This window comes from Ctenopharyngodon idella, chromosome 3, assembly GCF_019924925.1.
Source record: "Ctenopharyngodon idella isolate HZGC_01 chromosome 3, HZGC01, whole genome shotgun sequence".
Classification (NCBI taxonomy): domain Eukaryota; kingdom Metazoa; phylum Chordata; class Actinopteri; order Cypriniformes; family Xenocyprididae; genus Ctenopharyngodon; species Ctenopharyngodon idella.
In genome coordinates this window covers 12,554,544-12,573,816 of record NC_067222.1, presented here as the reverse complement: position 1 = coordinate 12,573,816, position 19,273 = coordinate 12,554,544, and the positions used below count along the sequence as shown (strand labels likewise).

The 19,273-nt window shown below is 39.9% G+C and overlaps 1 protein-coding gene across 2 annotated transcripts; it reads right to left on the bottom strand.

The window, feature by feature from the left end:
- Positions 1 to 4,725: 4,725 nt before the first annotated feature.
- On the bottom strand, positions 4,726 to 18,394 carry LOC127509930 (neural cell adhesion molecule 2-like). 2 transcript variants are annotated; one of them, XM_051889303.1, is made up of 10 exons: positions 18,176 to 18,394; positions 17,567 to 17,881; positions 17,142 to 17,465; positions 16,737 to 17,057; positions 16,325 to 16,633; positions 7,343 to 7,378; positions 6,023 to 6,098; positions 5,691 to 5,719; positions 5,352 to 5,406; positions 4,726 to 5,134 (listed from the first exon to the last, which is right to left on the bottom strand). In XM_051889303.1, exons 1-8 carry the CDS (start codon positions 18,234 to 18,236, stop codon positions 5,716 to 5,718), a joined length of 1,446 nt encoding a protein of 481 aa, XP_051745263.1. In that variant the 5' UTR covers positions 18,237 to 18,394; the 3' UTR covers positions 4,726 to 5,134; positions 5,352 to 5,406; positions 5,691 to 5,715. The 2 variants fall into 2 exon arrangements, with proteins under 2 accessions (XP_051745263.1, XP_051745262.1); XM_051889302.1 differs by having other exon boundaries at positions 6,027 to 6,098.
- Between the last annotated feature and the right edge of the window lie 879 nt (positions 18,395 to 19,273).

The window sequence follows — 19,273 nt, the reverse complement described above, 5'->3', positions numbered from 1 at the left end:
TTGCAGCAGATCAAATCCTTGTTCAATACTGGCCAAATGACATTTAACTCAAATGTTCACTTAATCTTTAATATTTGGCAATTTCTTTACAATAGAAATACTATAGCCACTGTAATTTCTTGAACAAGTGAACATCAAAACATGCGAGGGTTTAAACTTTTATTTTGAAATAGCGATACATCGCGATTACATGTTTTAAACCTAAATTTAACAACAGATATTAAAGCAAAATTAATATTTTTGCACTGAATATTAATAACTGTTAGTTTTACTTCTTTCGTTTAGCAGTTTCCTGGATGCTGTTAAATTCTAGATATAATCATAAAATTATTAGTGATAAAAAAAGGTTTCCACTACCCATGACTCCTGAATTCTAAAACATTTTTTAAAAGTATTGTAAAGCAATTATTAGCATCAGCTTCAGTTTGCTCAAACAGAAAATATTTGCACACACTACATGAACGTCTTCTGGTATTGTTTATACTTATAATGTGCTGCTTTACTCTCTCCAGTCCTGAGAAAATACAGTATATATCAGATCCAGTGTCCTTTATTAAAGGGTTAGTTCACCCAAAAATGAAAATAATGTCATTTATTACTCACCCTCATGCCGTCAGGGATGGGCAGTATTTATGATACATGTATTTCAAATACAAAATAGTATTTTGTAATTTGTATTTGATAGGGTTGATGAAAAAGGTTTTGTATTTTGTATCAAAATACTTCAGAGTTGTGTATTTTTGTAGTTTTGATTGGTGATTGGTGCCTACTCAGTAGTTTGCCCAGACTTGTTGAGTTCACAACAGTTAAGTTTTGGTGTTTGTTTTAGTAGCCTAGGCTAAATAGTTTACCAATTTACATAATGTTCTTTAAAACTATTATAATGAGCAGCAGCCCCCTATATTTATGATTAACAATCAATTTATTAATTAGTTAGAAACTTTGCTATGAATACAGGTGCCATCAGTTGTCTTCTTATGAATGACTTGTTTGTCATTGAGTCAGTGTTGCTGATGCAAAGTAGGCCCTTCGTTACCAAACACCAAGTAACTAAATTAGGATACAATTATGAGTCATTCACAAACTGTTAAACATTAAACTGTTGGTTACTTTAAAACTAACCTTGGGAGATCACAGGGATATGTGAATATTTGATCTGTTAAAGCCACAATATGTAAATTTAGAGGTCGCTTATTCAGTCACTTATCCTTGATTTTGTGGAATCATGGGATGCTGAACGAGACCTCTGGAGAGATTGCTAAAGAGAGACGAGCGTGACACGTCTCGAGAGCAGCGGAAATTTTATTATGCCACAGTCACCGCTTCTGCTTTTTTTGGTCTTTTGCGTATGTTGGGTAACGCCAGTGGCGCAAAAATGGGGTATGCAGTATATGCAGTGCATAGGGGCGCCGCACGGAGGGGGGCGCCATTGTGCCAAAACGTCTTTGAAAATCTTTTTGAATAAAACGTTTAAAATAAATTTAAAAATGATGTTTGTTGAAAAAATAATGTTTGTTTAGCATTTTAAATTCAAGTGATATCAACTGCTCACCATTTCGACAAGAGCCGTTGCTCTGTTACGGACAGTCACATGTCCAAAATGGACAGAGGAGGGAAGCGTTTCTGGGGCGCAGAACAGAAAACAGAAAACGCAAAAAAGAAAATGAAAATGGAAAACAGTGTCTTAAAATGAGGACATCGATGTCCATGTGGATAACAAGAAATTGGTAAGCGTAACCTATATCACTGTAAGTGTTTGATGTCTTACACCGGTCGGTCTGTGTAGCGCCACTTCAAGTCTTTTATGAATGATCCGCTGAAACACTTTTGTTACATTCAAAATGCAGATTCAGAAATGAAACACTGCCGTGTGTTGCGTGGAGACGAACAGTTCTGCTTTGTCTTTATAGTTTCATTGGCAAAATTGAACAAACCAGACAATATTTTGTCTAAAATAACACAATATAAACTTATTTTGAACTTACGTATAAAAAAAGTATTGCACGTTGCACTCATTTTATTTGGGACAAAAACAGCACTCGTGTAATATTGAAATCCGTTACTTTTGTGATACTGCTTAACTCATATGATAAATATGAGACAAAAACTCACTAAGGGGCATTTTTGCTCCAGTATCTTGAGTTTTATGGCCATTCTAACTGCATTCTGTAAGCTCTATCGCATAGTGAGCTGTTGCCCTGCATTATATTCCTCATCAGATGACCTACATAGGTTTGGGGCGGGGCAAGTGCATTAAAAAATGTTTTTTTAATCGTAATTAATTAATCTAATTAACGTGTTAAATCGACAGTAAAATGCAGGAAGTTTTCTGTGTGTGAGGGTTAGGAGATATAGAGTGGCAAGAAAATTGAAAAATGTGAGAAAATGTGAATCCTTTGGATTTTCTGGATTAATTGATCATATCAATTGCTCAATGTCATATTCATTAAAGTCACAAGTAGACAAAACACAATGTAGGCTAGGGGGGGCGCCAACCATGATCTTGCATACCCCTCAGCAAAGGTGCAGTTGCGCCCCTGGGTAACGCAGCGCTGTTTATTATATTAGATACATTTGTGTGTTGAAAGTTGTTATAATGCTACTCTATGCGTTCGCTTGGCAGCTGCTATGAGACACTTGTTGCACACTGCAGTAAGCTAGATCGATATTAGTCATGGTAAAACATGGTACTCACGGTAAATCAAGAAAACAAGATTTAAACAAGAAGCTATATAACATGATTAGTTTTCTGTCGATGAATGAATCCAAACATGTTTTATTAGACAGATGAGGAATATAATGCATCTTTGGTTTTTCCATGGTTTCTACAAAATAAAACCGGAAACTGAGGGTAATGATGTCACTGATAGGCGCCGCATGGACACAGCCTGTGTCCTGGTTAAAATTGCTTATTTCTCTGGATTTAAACATTCTTGGAAACATTTGGGATAATGTAAGTACACAGGTCAACAAAATATATAACATTGTTCTAGTGGTTTTGGATATTTTAATCCAAAAATCCTACTGTACATATTGTGCCTTTAACTGGTTGCATATGTCAGATTTATTGCATTTATCGGGCAGAGAGAAGCTGTTGCTATCAAACATTGTTTACTTAATCAACTGAGTCAGTGTAATGGTGAAGGGATAGATCAAAAAGGCCAATTGATGGAAGGTTTGCGAAGAAATTTAATGCTTCCTTGCAAAAGTATTTTTTAGTATTTTTAAAATACAAAAATACAGTAGTTTCTTTTGATACATGGTGTGGCTGCTGTATTTTGTAGTTTATTTTGATACACTTAAAATGAAAGTATTTGGTATTTTATTTTAAAATACATTTTGATGTATTTTTGCCCAACCCTGCATGCCGTTCCACACCCATAAGACCTTCAATCTTCGGAACACAAATTGAGATATTTTTGTTGAAATCCGATGGCTCAGTGAGGCCTGCATAGCCATTTCCTCTCTCAAGATCCATTAATGTACTAAAAACATATTTAAATCAGTTCATGTGAGTACAGTGGTTCAATATTAATATTATAAAGCGACGAGAATATTTTTGGTGCTCCAAAAAAAACCAAAATAACAACTTATATAGTGATGGCCGATTTCAAAACACTGCTTCAGGAAGCTTCGGAGCGTTATGAATCAGCGTGTCGAATCATGATTCAGATCGCATGTCAAACCGCCAAACTGCTGAAATCACGTGACTTTGGTGCTCCGAACCGCTGATTCGACACGCTGATTCATAACGCTCCGAAGCTTCATGGATGCCACATGGATGGCAGGACCCAAGGTTTCCCAGCAGAACTTTGCCCAAAGCATCACACTGCCTCTGCCAGCTTGCCTTCTTCCCATAGTGCATCCTGGTGCCATGTGTTCCCCAGATAAGCGATGCACACGCACCCGGCCATCCACGTGATGTAAAAGAAAACGTGAGCAGACCAGGCCACCTTCTTCCATTGCTTCGTGGTCCGGTTCTGATGCTCACGTTGTTCTTTCGGCGGTAGACAGGGGTCAGCATGGGTACCCTGACTGGTCTGTGGCTATGCAGCCCCATACGCAACAAACTGCCATGACCCTGTCGCCGGTTAGAGCCCTTTTGATAGATACTGACCACTGCAGACCGGGAACACCCCACAAGAGCTGCAGTTTTGGAGATGCTCTGACCCAGTCGTCTAGCCATCTCAATTTGTCCTTTTGTCAAACTCGCTCAAATCCTTACGCTTGCCCATTTTTCCTGCTTCTAACACATCAACTTTGAGGACACAATGTTCACTTGCTGCCTAATATGTTCACCCACTAACAGGTGCCGTGATGAAGAGATCATCAGTGTTATTCACTTCACCTGTCAGTGCTCATAATGTTGTGCCTAATCAGTGTATGTCCACTGTGGTTTGTGAACTATTCTTAAGAAACATCAAGAAAAACATCCCTGTTCTGATTTCTCAACAATACATGAGCAGATACTGAACCAACATCATGGCAAAAACACTCAACAGTCTGCAAACACATCGACCCCTGGTGGTCACTTCAATAAAAGCCTTGATTATTTTACAATCACAATGTTAAACTGTAATCATGTACGGAAATGAATGAACTTTCATTTTCCATGTACTAAAGAAAGGCATGAAACACTAAAATAAATAAATGGTATTAAATAGTTAATATTAATAATCCATGATAAACAAAAGCAAGAAGAAAAACAAAGAGATGAAGTGACAATGGGATTTTGGCAAGCATTTAATATACAAATCATGCTTGAAGGAAGCATTCATAAAATAATTCACTGAGTATTCCTGAAATGTATATACAAAAAGACTCTTCTTCTCTTTACATTTATTGCTTATAAAGCTTACAATTGCATTCATTCATTTAGCAGATGTTTTTATCCAAAACGACTTACAAATGAAAAACACAACATAGCGATTAAACTTAAAGACGAGGAACAATACAAAGTTTCAGTCATGGTCTAGAATAGTACAGGAAAGGGATTTAAGAATTAGTGAAAGCAAGAAGAAGGTTTTATGTCTGTTCTTTTTAAGAGTCAGCACGATGCAGTTACTTTTCTTGATTCTCTTCTCACCAGCCAGTGTTGAGTTTGTTTCCATGTTCTCAATTCTAGAATGTGTATCTGGAGTTAAAAATATTTAGAGTTACTTCAATATTTATTTCTATGCTGCTGTAATCAAAATAATATAATTATCTTAGGGTCCGTGAAAAAGAACTTCATTATGACACTTGGTGCCTGAACCAAAACATGTTGAAGTTATATAAACTCTCCAGGTCACTTTCTCTGATTATTAATGTCAGTGACGAGCAGACAGTGAAATGTGACAGTATCTACTCACATTATTCTGTCATGTTTTGTGCTGAAATCTCAGAATAATTCGCATATGTCGGCTCCTAAATGTGGAAAAGATTTTGCATGTAAAAAATGTATTTTTTAGATAGGCCACATAAAGGGAAGTGCTCTTGCTCATTTCTCAATCTACAGCTCTTCAGTGGTGGAAGAAACTCACACCAACTGTAAGAACAGCAAACACTCCAGTCACATTCAAATCAAGCCTCATCAAGCAATCATTTAATTAATACTTATAATAATCTACAGTTCAGATGTTCTTCAGAATTAAGGCATGTCTTTATTGTCCATATGCGCTGATGTAAATCACTAATATTATAATACTTACAGAAGGGTCACTTTCCTCTTCTATGTCATCTGGAAAATAGTTGCGAAAGAGCCTTAGTTTTCAGAAGTATTTATGATGAAACATGCAAAAACACAGTAGCTGCTTAATATCAATCACACTGAAATATTTTAAACTGCTCATTTGAGTCATTTTTGTTCTAGTTGACAGAGTCTGGAAGTATTTCAAAAAGAGGAAAAGGATTTTTAATACTCATAAATCACTGATACATCTTTAAAAGTCACACTTTAAGGCCTTCATTCACATTTCTATGATACAACCTGAAAGTGAATTTAAGTATTTGTTATACAATAGTAAGAATTATGAGAACTCACCCACTTTTTTTTTTACGAATCATCCAGATAATAAGAGCAGAAAGAGGAACAGCGAATGCAGCAACAATCACAATCACTGAGAGAGAGACGATAGAGAGACACATTCAGCAGGACTGTATTACTGTTTAACCAAATATATAAAAACATCTACAAATACAATAATAAATGCCACATTTAATAGAATATTTATCCCTATATATAATGAAGTAAATTGATACTTGTGATCATGATTTTATAGAAAGTTCAGTAAGTTTCTGTCAGTTTATTACAGATGTGTTGGTGTTCTGAGCTACTTTTGTCACTTCATAGTTCAGCAGTTATAAAGTGTTTATCTTAAAGGGTTAGTTCACCCAAAAATTATTATTTTTTCATTAATTACTCACCCTCATGTCTTTCCACACCCGTAAGACCTTCGTTCATCTTCAGAACACAAATTAGAATATTTTGGATGAAATCTGAGAGGTATATGACTCCTCCATAGACAGCAATTTAACCACCACTTTCAAGGTCCAGAAACTAAAGACATTGTTAAAACCGTCGATGTGATATTGTTGAATAAAATAGTTATTTTTGTTTTGTTTTTGCGCACAAAAAGTATTCTCGTCTCTTCATAACATTAAGTTTGAACCACTGCAGTCATGTCAACAATTTTAACTATATCTTTAGTACCTTTCTGGACCTTGAAAATGTTGATTATATTGCTGTCTATGGACGAGAATATACCTCTCGGATTTCATTAAAAATATCTTAATTTGTGTTCTGAAGATGAATGAATGTATTACAGGTGTGGAACAACATGAGGGTGAGTAATTAATGACAGAATTTCAATTTTGGGTGAACTAACCCTTTAAAGCTTCCATGTACAAAACAGTTGACCAAACAACAACACAAACACAACATCAGAGTAATATTAATACTGATGTCCTCTCTGATGTAATTTTAACTACAATATCCCCCCCCCACACACTTGTTAAGGCTGCAAGCTGATTGGTCCCTATCTCTAAACCCTGTCCTCACACCTCACCTAATTGTACTGGACAGTGAGGAAATATTAGGAAATATCTGATGGCTGAATGCCACAATTGACCAATCAGTATCATTGCAGAGAGTTGTTTATATGAGCTGAAACACTAACAGACTACTGTATATCTCATATGTTCATTAAACGACCATGATTTATTGTTTTGTCTAGATGAGAATGATGTCTCTTTGACATTAAAAAAAGAGTTACTTTTCAGCCATTTTAACAACTCTAGAGAGGATTCAGTACATTTAGATACTGATTCTAGAAAACTCCATGAGGATGATGTTCATACACACCTGTAATCAGTACTGTTGCTGTAGTTGATGTTACATCTATTAAAACCAAAAATGAAATACAAAAATCATATTTTAATGCATGATCACAACATCAAGACATTTTTTTTTTTTTTTTTTTACAAATGGAGACTGATTTATTTCAACTGCTGTAGCCCAGATCAGGAGTGTGTGCAGCTGCTGTCCACTCAGAGTTTAAAAGATGGATTTTTTGTTCAGATACGCCATATTTTGGAAAAAGCATTTAATTAATAAACATTCATCTTATGCAGCTCATATCAGTGTTGTCTTCAGATCAGTTACTGGAAATGTTAAGAGCCTCCTGTAGAAATGGATCATGTTTGTTCCATCTCACTGACAAATCTGATTAAAGAGCTACTTTTTGTAGATGATTTTAGGAATTATTAATCATTTTAATACATTTTATTGATTTGATCACTGTTAAGACCCTGAGATATTTTGTGTGTCTGTATCAACTGTCCTTGTGTGTATACTCTCTTTCTCTGTGTGTGTGTGTGTGTGTGTGTGTATAGACATGTTTGTGTTCCAGGTGGGCACTGCCTCTATTAACTTGTGGAAAACTGATTGGTCCTGCCAAATACCTGACCCAAATATAAGGACCGACCCAAACACTCATCCTCTGCCTTCGTGCCTCGCTGACTTTGTGCTTCGTGCCATCGTTCTTCACATTCATTGATTGTTTTTCTTCGCTTTTGTTCGTGTTGTCATTGTTTGATTGAGAAAGAGTGTCATGCCAGAGAGATTGTGAGTGTTTAGTGAAACTATGAGTGTTTGTTAATTGTCATTGTAATTTCTGATTCCCCGGTTTATTAGATCCAAGCATGAAAACGGGTCAGGGGTGAAAAAGGTGAGAAGGATATTACCCCTCTAGGGGGGTCCGGGGGAAGAAAAATGCTCCCCCTGGAAGAAAAATTTAAATATTCCATATTTTAAAGCATCAATCTGATGCATTTTGAGATGCTTTTTTTGCCAACCTGGGGAGAGCTGGAGAAACTTAACTTCAGCCATGAGTCAAAAATTATTATGGCCTCCTTACTAAGTATTATGGATCGAGCGGGAATCTTTATTGGTGTCGATTTTCAGTGTCTTTTTAATGATAGGCTTTACGCATCTGTCAATCATCCCCACTTGCTATTTGGGGGAAGAACCTAGCGCTATGATTGGTCGAACTCTGCTTGTTTTGCTGTTGCTTGATTTGAGGACTGCGCGTGCACAGAGGCGTTACCAGGTTTTTGCGTAGTTTAGAGTGACAAATCGTACCAGCGTACTTTGAAGTCAAAATGCGTATCCGCTACGCAAATTGCGCACAGGTTGGCAGGTCTGCTTATTGATAGAACGGTGGACCACTTTACCTTCTGCCTTGTCAGTCCCCTCACCTCAAAATCTACCTCCTCAAAAACGGTAGCGTTAGCTAATAATTTTCCACCGGAGCTTTAGCTAGCTGGCTAATGTTGCGTTCTCTCCTGCTGTGTTCAATGACTTAATTCATCAAGCTGTAGCTAACGTTAGCTAAGTCTATGTCAACAGAGCTCCTGGATAACTTAACTTAGATATACCAGAAAATATTAAAATTATTGAAACCATCACTCACCAAATTCACTCACCTATTTTGGTTTCAAAAGGTGAGGGTTTTTCATGTATGTAGATCATTGCCCGTTTGACTACGACTTGGATACCGAATCTGATTTGTTTGCCATAAGACTCTGTAAATACTGTGTAAATAATGTTGTTTATACTTTTTGCCAAATTAAGGGATGTAGGGGGTTTGACGCCAACGATTTTTGATAATAAGTTAAAGTTTGACCAAAATTCTGATGCAACTATTAAAAAGTCACGCCAGAGATTGTTTGTGCTGAGAAATTCTTTCAATTTACAGAGAGGTATCCTCAGGTCATTTTACAATTCATTTGTTGAAAGTATCTTGTCTTTTTCTTTTATTTGTTGGTTTTCATCACTGTCAAAAATCGTTTGCAAGGTATTGTTAATATGTGCTCAAAAATTATGGGAGTTCCCTTACGAAGTCTTACATCTTACTATGATGACTACAGCAAGTGTTGAGGATGGCAACACGCCACGTTTAAGGACAATTAGATGTTCTACAAATCACTATAAATTTGCTTTTGTGCGTGAAGCAACTCGTTTATGTAACAAATTTGGTTAATTTATTTGTTTTTATTTATTCATTTATTTTTATGTATTTTGTGTATTTGAATGTATTGTATTTATTTATTTAAGCACTTTCCAGGCTACTCTGTAGCTCCAAAGTGCTGTACATTGTAAGCAAAATCAATAATTAAAATATAATAAATCAAACAAACCACACAACAAAAACACATCATCATCAATAATAGTCATCGTCAATAATAAATACTCCTGTGTGAAGTTAAAACACCAGAGAGAGCAAATGTAATTTTAAACAGCTCTTGAAGATACCTAGTGTAGGGGACGATCTAACCTCGAAGGGAAGCTTATTCCATAGTCTTGGACCAGCGACAGCAAAAGCGCGGTCTCCCGGAGATTTAAGATGTACTCTTGGAATCACTAATAAAAGTTTATTTGAAGATCTCCGGTTTCTCGGAGCTCTCTCAAGATCCGACAAGAATATTTTTGGTGTGCCAAAAAAAACAAAATAACAAATTATTTAGTGATGGCCGATTTCAAAACACTGCTTCAGGAAGATTCGGAGCGTTATGAATCAGCGTGTCAAATCCACAGCTCAGAGCGCCAAAGTCACGTGATTTCAGCAGTTTGGCGGTTTGACACGCGATCCGAATCATGATTCGACATGCTGATTCATAACGCTCCGAATCTTCCTGAAGCAGTGTTTTGAAATCAGCCATCACTCTCGTCGCTTTATAATATTAATATTGAACCACTGTACTCACATGAACTGATTTAAATATATTTTTAGTACATTAATGGATCTTGAAAGAGGAAATGTCATTGCTCCCTATGCAGGCCTCACTGAACCATCGGATTTAAACAAAAATATCTTAATTTGTGTTCCGAAGATCAATGAAGGTCTTACGGGTGTGGAACGCCATGAGGGTGAGTAATTAATGACATTATTTTCATTTTTGGGTGAACTAACCCTTTAAACGTATCAGTTTAGGACACAGATTTAAATCAGACATGACAAATAAGAAACACCATGGCATCAATTTAAATGTATGCCAGACAGTGGCAGTTCTACATTGAATTACACCCTGGGCAAGGTTTTTTTTTTAACTGCTTGTGCCGCCCCCCATGTATCATGAAAAAATGCCTCCCTGGGCGGCATTTTCTGCCAAAAACCGCTACTGATGCCAGAAGTACTTTTTAAATTAATAATTAAAAATAAGACTATAATTAAGAATAAGACTAATAAGACACAAACTATCGATTAACAGTTACAGTTACAGTATATATGATAGTTACAGTATGACTGTCTTAAACAAGTTTTCATAAAAAAAATTCCCTATGGAGAAAATGAAATACTATAAAAAAAAATTGTTTTAGTTATGATTTTTTCCCCATTTGGTTAAGTCTAGTTAGTTTTGTATCAAATACAATGTGATTTTCGTTGATCGAGATCTGGCAGCAGCTCATTTTTCCTTTTGGGCGAGCGATCGGCTCATAGCTTATCCTGCCATGTAATCCGCCATAGACCAGCAAACCAATGAGAACGCAGGACAATGATGACGTTCCATAGCAAAAGCGCAAAGGCACAAAAGCTTCTGTAGATCAGCTTACCCGAAAGTCTCCTAACTGGAAGATTTAAAGAAAATTACCGTTGTTCATCTGTAGGCTACAGCAAAATAAAGTATGTCATAGCAATAAACACAATTAAACCGGACCAAATATAACCATTTAGCCATTAAAAACATGAAAAAAAATCAAGGAAAAAAACATCAGACAGTCAAATCTCGTGGTCTCGCGAATTCAGCCGCTTCGCTTCTGAAATGCTTCTGGTGTGAGTTGACACTGCGTAGAGGACAGAACAAAACCTTGCCGGAGCCGTAACGCGCCGCAGACGCGTGCAGTGTAAACGAGGCTTCACACTGAACGCGTGTGCGGTGCATTACGGCTGCGATGCGGCAACCGGAGCTGATACATGGCCACTCTAGTCAATGCTCGTGTTTACGCCAGCCACGCCGCGGTGCATTTTAGAGCGTCCCAGAAGCGCCGCGCCGCGCCGCTTCACTAAAGATAGGCGCCTCGCCTATTTTTGACGGATGCCGTGTCCAAGACGCGCAGCTCAAATACAAAATAAAGTGAAAATAATCACCCTGTGTAAACTCCCGCTCATATTTCACATCACTAGGAGGCCAGAAACTGAAGACAAGAGATTCAAAGTTGAAAAACTTAAAACTTTTTTGTTCTTGTCATCCATAACTGGACTTTTAAGTGTATTAACTTCATCTGTAGGCTACAGCAAAATAAAGTATGGCATAGCAATAAACACAATTAAACCGGACAAAATATAACCATTTAGCCATTAAAAACACAAAAAAAATCAAGGAAAAAACGTCAGACAGGCAAATCTCATGGTCTCGCGAATCCAGCCACTTCGCTTCTGAATTGCTTGTGGTGTGAGTTGTCACCACGCAGACGACGGAACAAAACCTTGCCGGAGCCGTAACGCGCCACAGACGCGTGCAGTGTAAACGAGGCTTAAACAAGGCTTCACATCTCATTGCATTCCAGAAATCAACAGATTTGTCTGTGATTGGCCACACTGCTCAACGCTGCAAAACACGTTATTGGAAACATCTCGGTTACGTATGTAACCTTAGTTCCCTGAATAGAGAACGAGACGCTGTGTCAAGCGCTTTGGGAACGCCTCTGCGTGATTGCATCGTGAAGCACACATGAAATCAGTCCAATAGAGTGATGGAACGTCATAGGCGGGTGACGTCACTGACCAGGAAACTATAAAGCCTACCCGAAAACGCATTCATTCAGCTTCTGAAACCTAAAGCAAGGCGCTTACGGGCATGCCGGCAGTATGGCAGGGCGACGTAGCGTCTCGTTCCCTATTCAGGCAACTAAGGTTACATATGTAACCGAGACGTTTCCTTTCAAGGGAACTCGCGCTGCGTCAAGCGCTTTGGGAACGAAATGCCCACGTCGCCATACGAGCAAGTGACCGTCCATGTGAAGTCAGAGCGCACACTAGGACGATAGCACCTGCGCCCCGGAGTGGAGTCGATGTCTAGCTCGTAGAGCCTCACAAAAGTATGCGGTGAGGACCAGCCTGCCGCATCACAAACTTCTTGAAGAGATACTCCTGACAATAAAGCCTTGGAGGCAGCCATATTCCTGGTCGAGTGAGCCCGGACAGCCAAAGGTGAAGGCTGACCGACCGACTCGTAAGCAAGTGAGATGGCCTCAACCACCCACTTGCTCATTCTCTGCTTAGATGCAGGGTGACCTTTCCTAGGTGACCCGAAACAGAAAAACAACTGGTCAGATTTTCTCCACAGGGTAGCTCTGTGGACATAGGCATCTAAAGCCCTGACAGGGCACAGCAGATTAAGCTTCTCCTGGTCTGACGTCTGAAAGGGAGGAGGACAGAAGGCCTGCAGCATGATTAGTGAGGACCTTATGAATACATCCCGGTCTCGGATGCAAGAAAGCTTGAACCATGCCGGGTGCAAATTCCAAGCATGAGGGAGAGACCGAAAGGGCTTGAATGTCTCCAGTTCTCTTGAGAGACGAGATAGCAAGAAGAAACACAGTTTTTAGTGTGAGAAACTTCTCATGGACTTCTTCGATAGGCTCGAAGGGGGCCAGAGAAAGGCCTTGTAATACAACGGCCAGATCCCAAGCCGGTACCCTCGTGCGAACCGCAGGTCTAAGTCTCAAAGTGCCACGAAGGAAACGAGTAATAAGCGGGTGTCTCCCCAAAGATACACCACTCAAAGGAGCGTGGTAAGCAGCTAAGGCCGCCACGTAAACCTTTATTGTGGAGGGGGATAGCCCTGTGGAAAATCTTTCCTGCAGGAACTCCAGCACCACGCCAATGGGGCAGTTAACTGGGTCCCACTGCTGATTTTCACACCAGGAAGTGAATAATTTCCAGTTCAAGGTGTAGAGTTTCCTCATGGAGGGAGCTCTGGATTGGAGGATGGTCTCAACAACCTCAGTTGAGAGACCTGAACTTATGAGCTGGGCCCCCTCAGAGGCCAAGCCCAAAGTTTCCACAACTCCGGGCGGGGGTGAAGGATCGACCCGCTCACCTGAGAGAGAAGGTCCTTCCTGATCGGAATTTCCATTGGAGAGCCGTCTAGCAAGGACATCAGGTCCGAGAACCATACTCGGGCCGGCCAAAACGGGGCTACTAATAACAGACGGACCCCGTCCTGGCGAACTCTCCCCAGAACTCCCGGGAGCAGCGCAATCGGGGGAAATGCGTACAGACGCAGCCTCGGCCACAGCTGTACCATAGCATCCAGCCCCAGAGGTGAGCAGTGAGTCGTCTCTTGAGACGCAAACAGATCCACTTCGGCTCTGCCGAAGTTCTCCCATAGGAGCTTCACCACCTTGGGGTGAAGTCTCCATTCCCCGGGCCTCGGCCCCTGCCTCGACAGGATGTCTGCTCCCACATTGAGATACCCTGGGATATAAACTGCCTTGACCGAGAGCAGTTTCCCCTGGGCCCACAGGAGGATCTGATGAGCCAGTTTGTATAACGGGCGCGACCTCAAACCCCCCCTGATGATTTATATATGAGACCACCGACATGTTGTCTGAGTGAACTAGCACATGATGGTCCCTGAGGTCTGGAAGGAAGTGCTTCAGGGCCTGAAACACTGCCAACATCTCCAGGTGATTTATGTGCCAGGAGAGATGATGGTCCTGCCATAGAACTCGAGCAGAGCGACCACTCATGATCGCCCTCCAGCCTGTGAGGGACGTGTCTGTCGTTAGCGTGACGCGATGACCGAGAGCTCCCAACACAGGTCCCTGGGACAGAAACCAAGGTTGTTTCCATATGACTAGGGCACGAAGGCATCGCCGCATGACCCTGATCACACGAAAAGGATTCCCCCTCGGTGAGAACCCCTTGGTTTTGAGCCACCACTGCAATGGTCTCATGTTCAGCAGGCCAAAAGGTATCACGTTGGATGCTGCTGCCATCAGACCTAACAGTCTCTGAAACTGTTTGACAGTGAGTGACTGGCCTAGCTTTATGTCTGTAAAAGCTGATAGAATCAATGCTATGCGAGCAGGCGATAGACGAGCACGCATTACATTCGAATCCCATACAACGCCTAGATAAGTGGTTCTCTGAGCAGGAGAAAGCACACTTTTCTTCGCGCTTTGCCTCAACCCCAACCTTTTCATGTGGGCGAGAACAACATCTCGATGTTGAACTGCCATCTGCTCTGATTGAGCCAGAATCAACCAATCGTCTATGTAGTTCGGTCTATGCGAATGCGGTTGCCCTGCATTCGCAAGGGCGTCAGTGCCGCGTCTACACACTTGGTGAAGGTGCGGGGTGACAGTGCTAGGCTGAAGGGAAGAACCCAATATTGGTATGCTTCGCCCCCAAAAGCAAACCTCAGGAACTTCCTGTGTTGTGGGAGGATTGATACATGGAAGTATGCGTCTTTTAGATCTACCGTGACAAACCAGTCCTCGGACCTGATTTGTGACACGATGTGTTTGATAGTGAGCATCTTGAACTTGAGCTTCGCTACTGTTCGATTTAGCTGACGTAGATCTAAAATCGGACGCAACCCCCCATCTTTTTTTTGAACAATGAAGTAGCGGCTGTAAAATCCTGACTCCCTGCTGGGAGGAGGGACCCTTTTGCAGCAGAGTCTCTACTTCCTGTGCCAACACCAGAGCCTGCTCTGGGCCCACCACTGTAGGCAGAACCCCGCTGAAATGGGGTGGGCGTGTTCTGAAATGAATGGCATACCCCTTTTCTATCGTGTGCAGGACCCACTGAGATACGTTTGACAGACTATTCTGTTCGAAAATCTACTAAGGGAATCAACCTCTCGAGACTGGCCTCTGGTGTAATATGGGCAGCCAGCACAGTGCCCTGAAGCGGCGCCCCGGCAGGGAACGACTGGCTTGGCTGTACCAGAGAGCGAACTACTGCGCCCCCCGACATTGCGACGGGGTTGGCAGAGCGCCCCCCCTGAGGGCACCGAAGGCAGGCGGGCACCGTTGAAAGAGGTGAACACCGTCTGGCTTCGGAGGGGACCACCCTTAGGATCCTGACACCTCTGCCGTCTTTTCTTATGCCATATTTCTTAGACGAAGCCCTCTTAGTGGCAATGACGGTCCTCAGATCGACCTTGCCCTTCGAGGACTTCGCCTGCGAGCGTTGCCCTGTCTCCCTCTGAGGGAACAACTCATTATTGGCTCAGACACCTCAAGAGGGTGTGACATCTTCACTTTAAAATCACTGATCACAAGATCACAGGCTCACTTTTCCTGTACTGAAAAAAGCTGATGTGAAAAATGCTGATGCTAGAAGCTTCTAAGGGACCTCAAGCTTGTGCCAGGCTTCGGCCAAGACCTTCCATTCACCAAATATCCTCTGAATCCAACTGGTTCTCTTTCATCAAGACAACATCAGCAAAGATTCATAATTACGAGAGCATGTGAAGGCAGCATAAAAGGGTTATTAAGTTCTGAAGAATGTGCTTAAATGTAATGTGAAGAATGTGCTTAAATTATTATTTATGTATTATTTATTGATAAAATCAAGTAATTTAAAGTAAAAAATCTCCATAAATGCATTAAAAATAGGAAAAAAATATTATCAAAGTGAAGTGATATAGGTTTTCTGGACAAAAAATAAACAAATAAATAAATAAAAATAAGAGCATAATTATAGGGCTTCGGATCATTTTGGCCTGTGAGGGACTTTTTTGTTAGTTATAGGAGGAGAGAATGAGGGTTAAGTCACGCAATACAAACACATAGTCTTCTAAAACAGAGTTAGCAAAGTTAGTTTCTCACCTGAATTCTTGCCAGTGTATCTGGCTGAGGTCTTAAGTTGATTTCTGTGAGTAAGCTGACATCTCCACTCTCTGTTGTCATCTTCATTCAGGAGTGTTGTAGTCAGAGTGATGATACAGCGATCTGGAGCTGATATCTGATATCTGGAGTCTGTCTTCAGATCAACACCAGCCTGATTCACCCACAACAGATCAATTCCTTCAGAACAGACCCAATTATCACAGGAGACTGAATACAACTGACAGGAGAGAGTCACAGAGCGGCCTGGACTGATCTCAGTCTGTGAGGATGATGATGAGGATGGAGAGACTGAAATAAAAAATAAAACACAAATCACAGACTCTTTAATCATCATGGAAGCTTAAACCAAGAATTTGCCCTTTTTAAATTGACCACATAATCATAAAATTACCATGAACAACATGCAGATAAACACGTGTATCAGTTCCTTGTTGTTCATTCACATATTTTTGACAGGTGTAAAATCCATAATCATCTTTTTTGACGTTCTTGATGTTCAGAGAGCAGTCAGACCCCAGACTCAGTCTCTCATTTCTCTCTGTGTCTTTCTTCTTTTTCCCTAAAGTAATAATTTCAACTATCCACGAATGTCTGAATCTGTTATAGTAGATCCATGTAGTTGAGTTGCAGTCAGAAAGAGCATTATTACAGGACAGACGGACATTTTCACCAGAACTTACGAACACATCAGTCACTTCTTCTCCAATCGTACCTGAAACACAAGTACATTTGAATGATCATTATGATATGATAAACACAGTCTTCTGAAACAGAGTTAGGAGAGGTAATTTCTCACTTGAATTATTGCCAGTGTATCTGGCTGAGGTCTTGAGTTGATTTCTGAGAGTAAGCTGACATCTCCACTCTCTGTTGTCATCTTCATTCAGAAGTGTTGTAGTCAGAGTGATGATACAGCGATGTAATGATATCTGATATCTGGAGTCTGTCTTCAGATCAACACCAGACTTATTCACCCACGACAGATGAAGTCCTTCAGAACAGACCCAATCATCACAGGAGACTGAATACAACTGACAGGAGAGAGTCACAGAGCGGCCTGGACTGATCTCAGTCTGTGAGGATGATGATGATGATGATGGTGATGATGATGATGAAGAGACTGAAACAAAAAATAAAAAATGAATCACCTCTCTTTAATCATCATGGGAGCTTAAACCAAGAATTTGCCCTTTTTAAATTGACCACATAATCATAAATTACCATGAAGAACATGCAGAAAAACACGTGCATCAGGTCCTTGTTGTTTGCCATTCACATATTGTTGGCAGATGTAAGATCCAGAATCTTCTTTTGTGACATTCTTGATATTCAGAGAGCAGTCAGACCCCAGTCTCTCATGTCTCTCTGTGTCTTTCTTCTTTTTCCCTAAAGTAATCATTTTAACTATCCATGAATGTCTGAATCTGCTATGGATCCATGTAGTTGATTTGCAGTCAGAAAGAGCATTATTACAGGGCAGACGGACATTTTCACCAGAACTGATGAACACATCAGTCACTTCTTCTCCAGTTGTACCTGAAACACAAGTACATTTGAATGATCATTATGATATATATTAACAAATGAAAACAAAACATACCCTCATAAAAAAAAGATGATTCAAATCAGTCTTTTTTCCTCACAAACAACACGCTCTCAGAATAAACTCTTTTTCTTTATCAGAGAGCAGTTCAGATCTCTTAATATGAAGATAATTGTTCATCATCAGATGTTTGTGAATGTGTGCAAGAATAAACTGAGCATGTTCAAATGAACTCTTTCCAGACTAATTTCACTAAATGTCTTTAGAGAAAATATAGATTTCTTTACCTGTGAGAAGTGAAGAGAGAACGATCAGTCCCAGCAGACACAGATCACACTTATCAGCCATTTTCTGTTTATAATTCTCTCTTTTCTTTATATAGTTTAAGCACCTACTGTGGATGTTAACTTCCTCTAATCTGATAGACTGTGTGTTTAAATCCAGCTATAGTTGCTATTTAGTAACACTATACCACAGTGAAGTGTTGCTTTACATCTGAGTGAAACATGTTCTTCATTATGAGAAGTGCATATTGTTAACCACACTGGCTCAACCCATATTTGGTCTGAAAACTGTTTATGGGCTCTTTTGCACACGAGAGCATTACTATTAGTTTCACTTCTTTCTTTTAGCACTTTCCTGCATGCCATTAAATTCTAGAAATAAAATCATAAAATATTTATTGATGAAATTTGTTTGTTAATGAAAAGTTAGCCACTATCCGTGACTCACTTGTAGAAAATGAATTCAACATCCAGCTTGGTCAAACAAAAAGCATTTGCACACACTACATGAGCGTCTCTAAAAAAAGAGGGAGTGTTTCTACACATTGTTTATAATGTGCTGCTTTACTCTCTCCAGTCCTCAGAAAATATATCAGATCCAGAGTCCTTTATTAACACTACAAACACCAAATGATTGTACGTTTTTCCTTTGACCAGTGAATTTTACAGTGGCATGAGCCGTTCTGACAGTAATAATTCTCGTCAGTTGGATTTGTGCACTGTGACACAGCACTTCAGAGATGCTTTAAAATGCGACTATTTTGAATTTATTTTGCTGCAAAATGCTATATTTTATGAACGCCTTGGTGTTTCATTATGAAAATCTGTATGTGTCATTGGCACCATGCCCTGAAGATACTCAAGATGTTTCCACCTTGTGATCTAATACTAATACTAGATCTAATACTGACACATTGAATCGATATTGATGGTGTTGAAATTCTGCAGCAGAGTGATGACATCTCAGATCGTCATTTGTGTTTACTACATTTAGCCAAGGTTGCAAAACCAACTTTCGTGCATCTGGAAGAAAACAAAACTAGAAGATTTTTACATTTTGTGGAAAGAAAGCATTTCTGTGTACAGAAAGGCCTTAAAAAC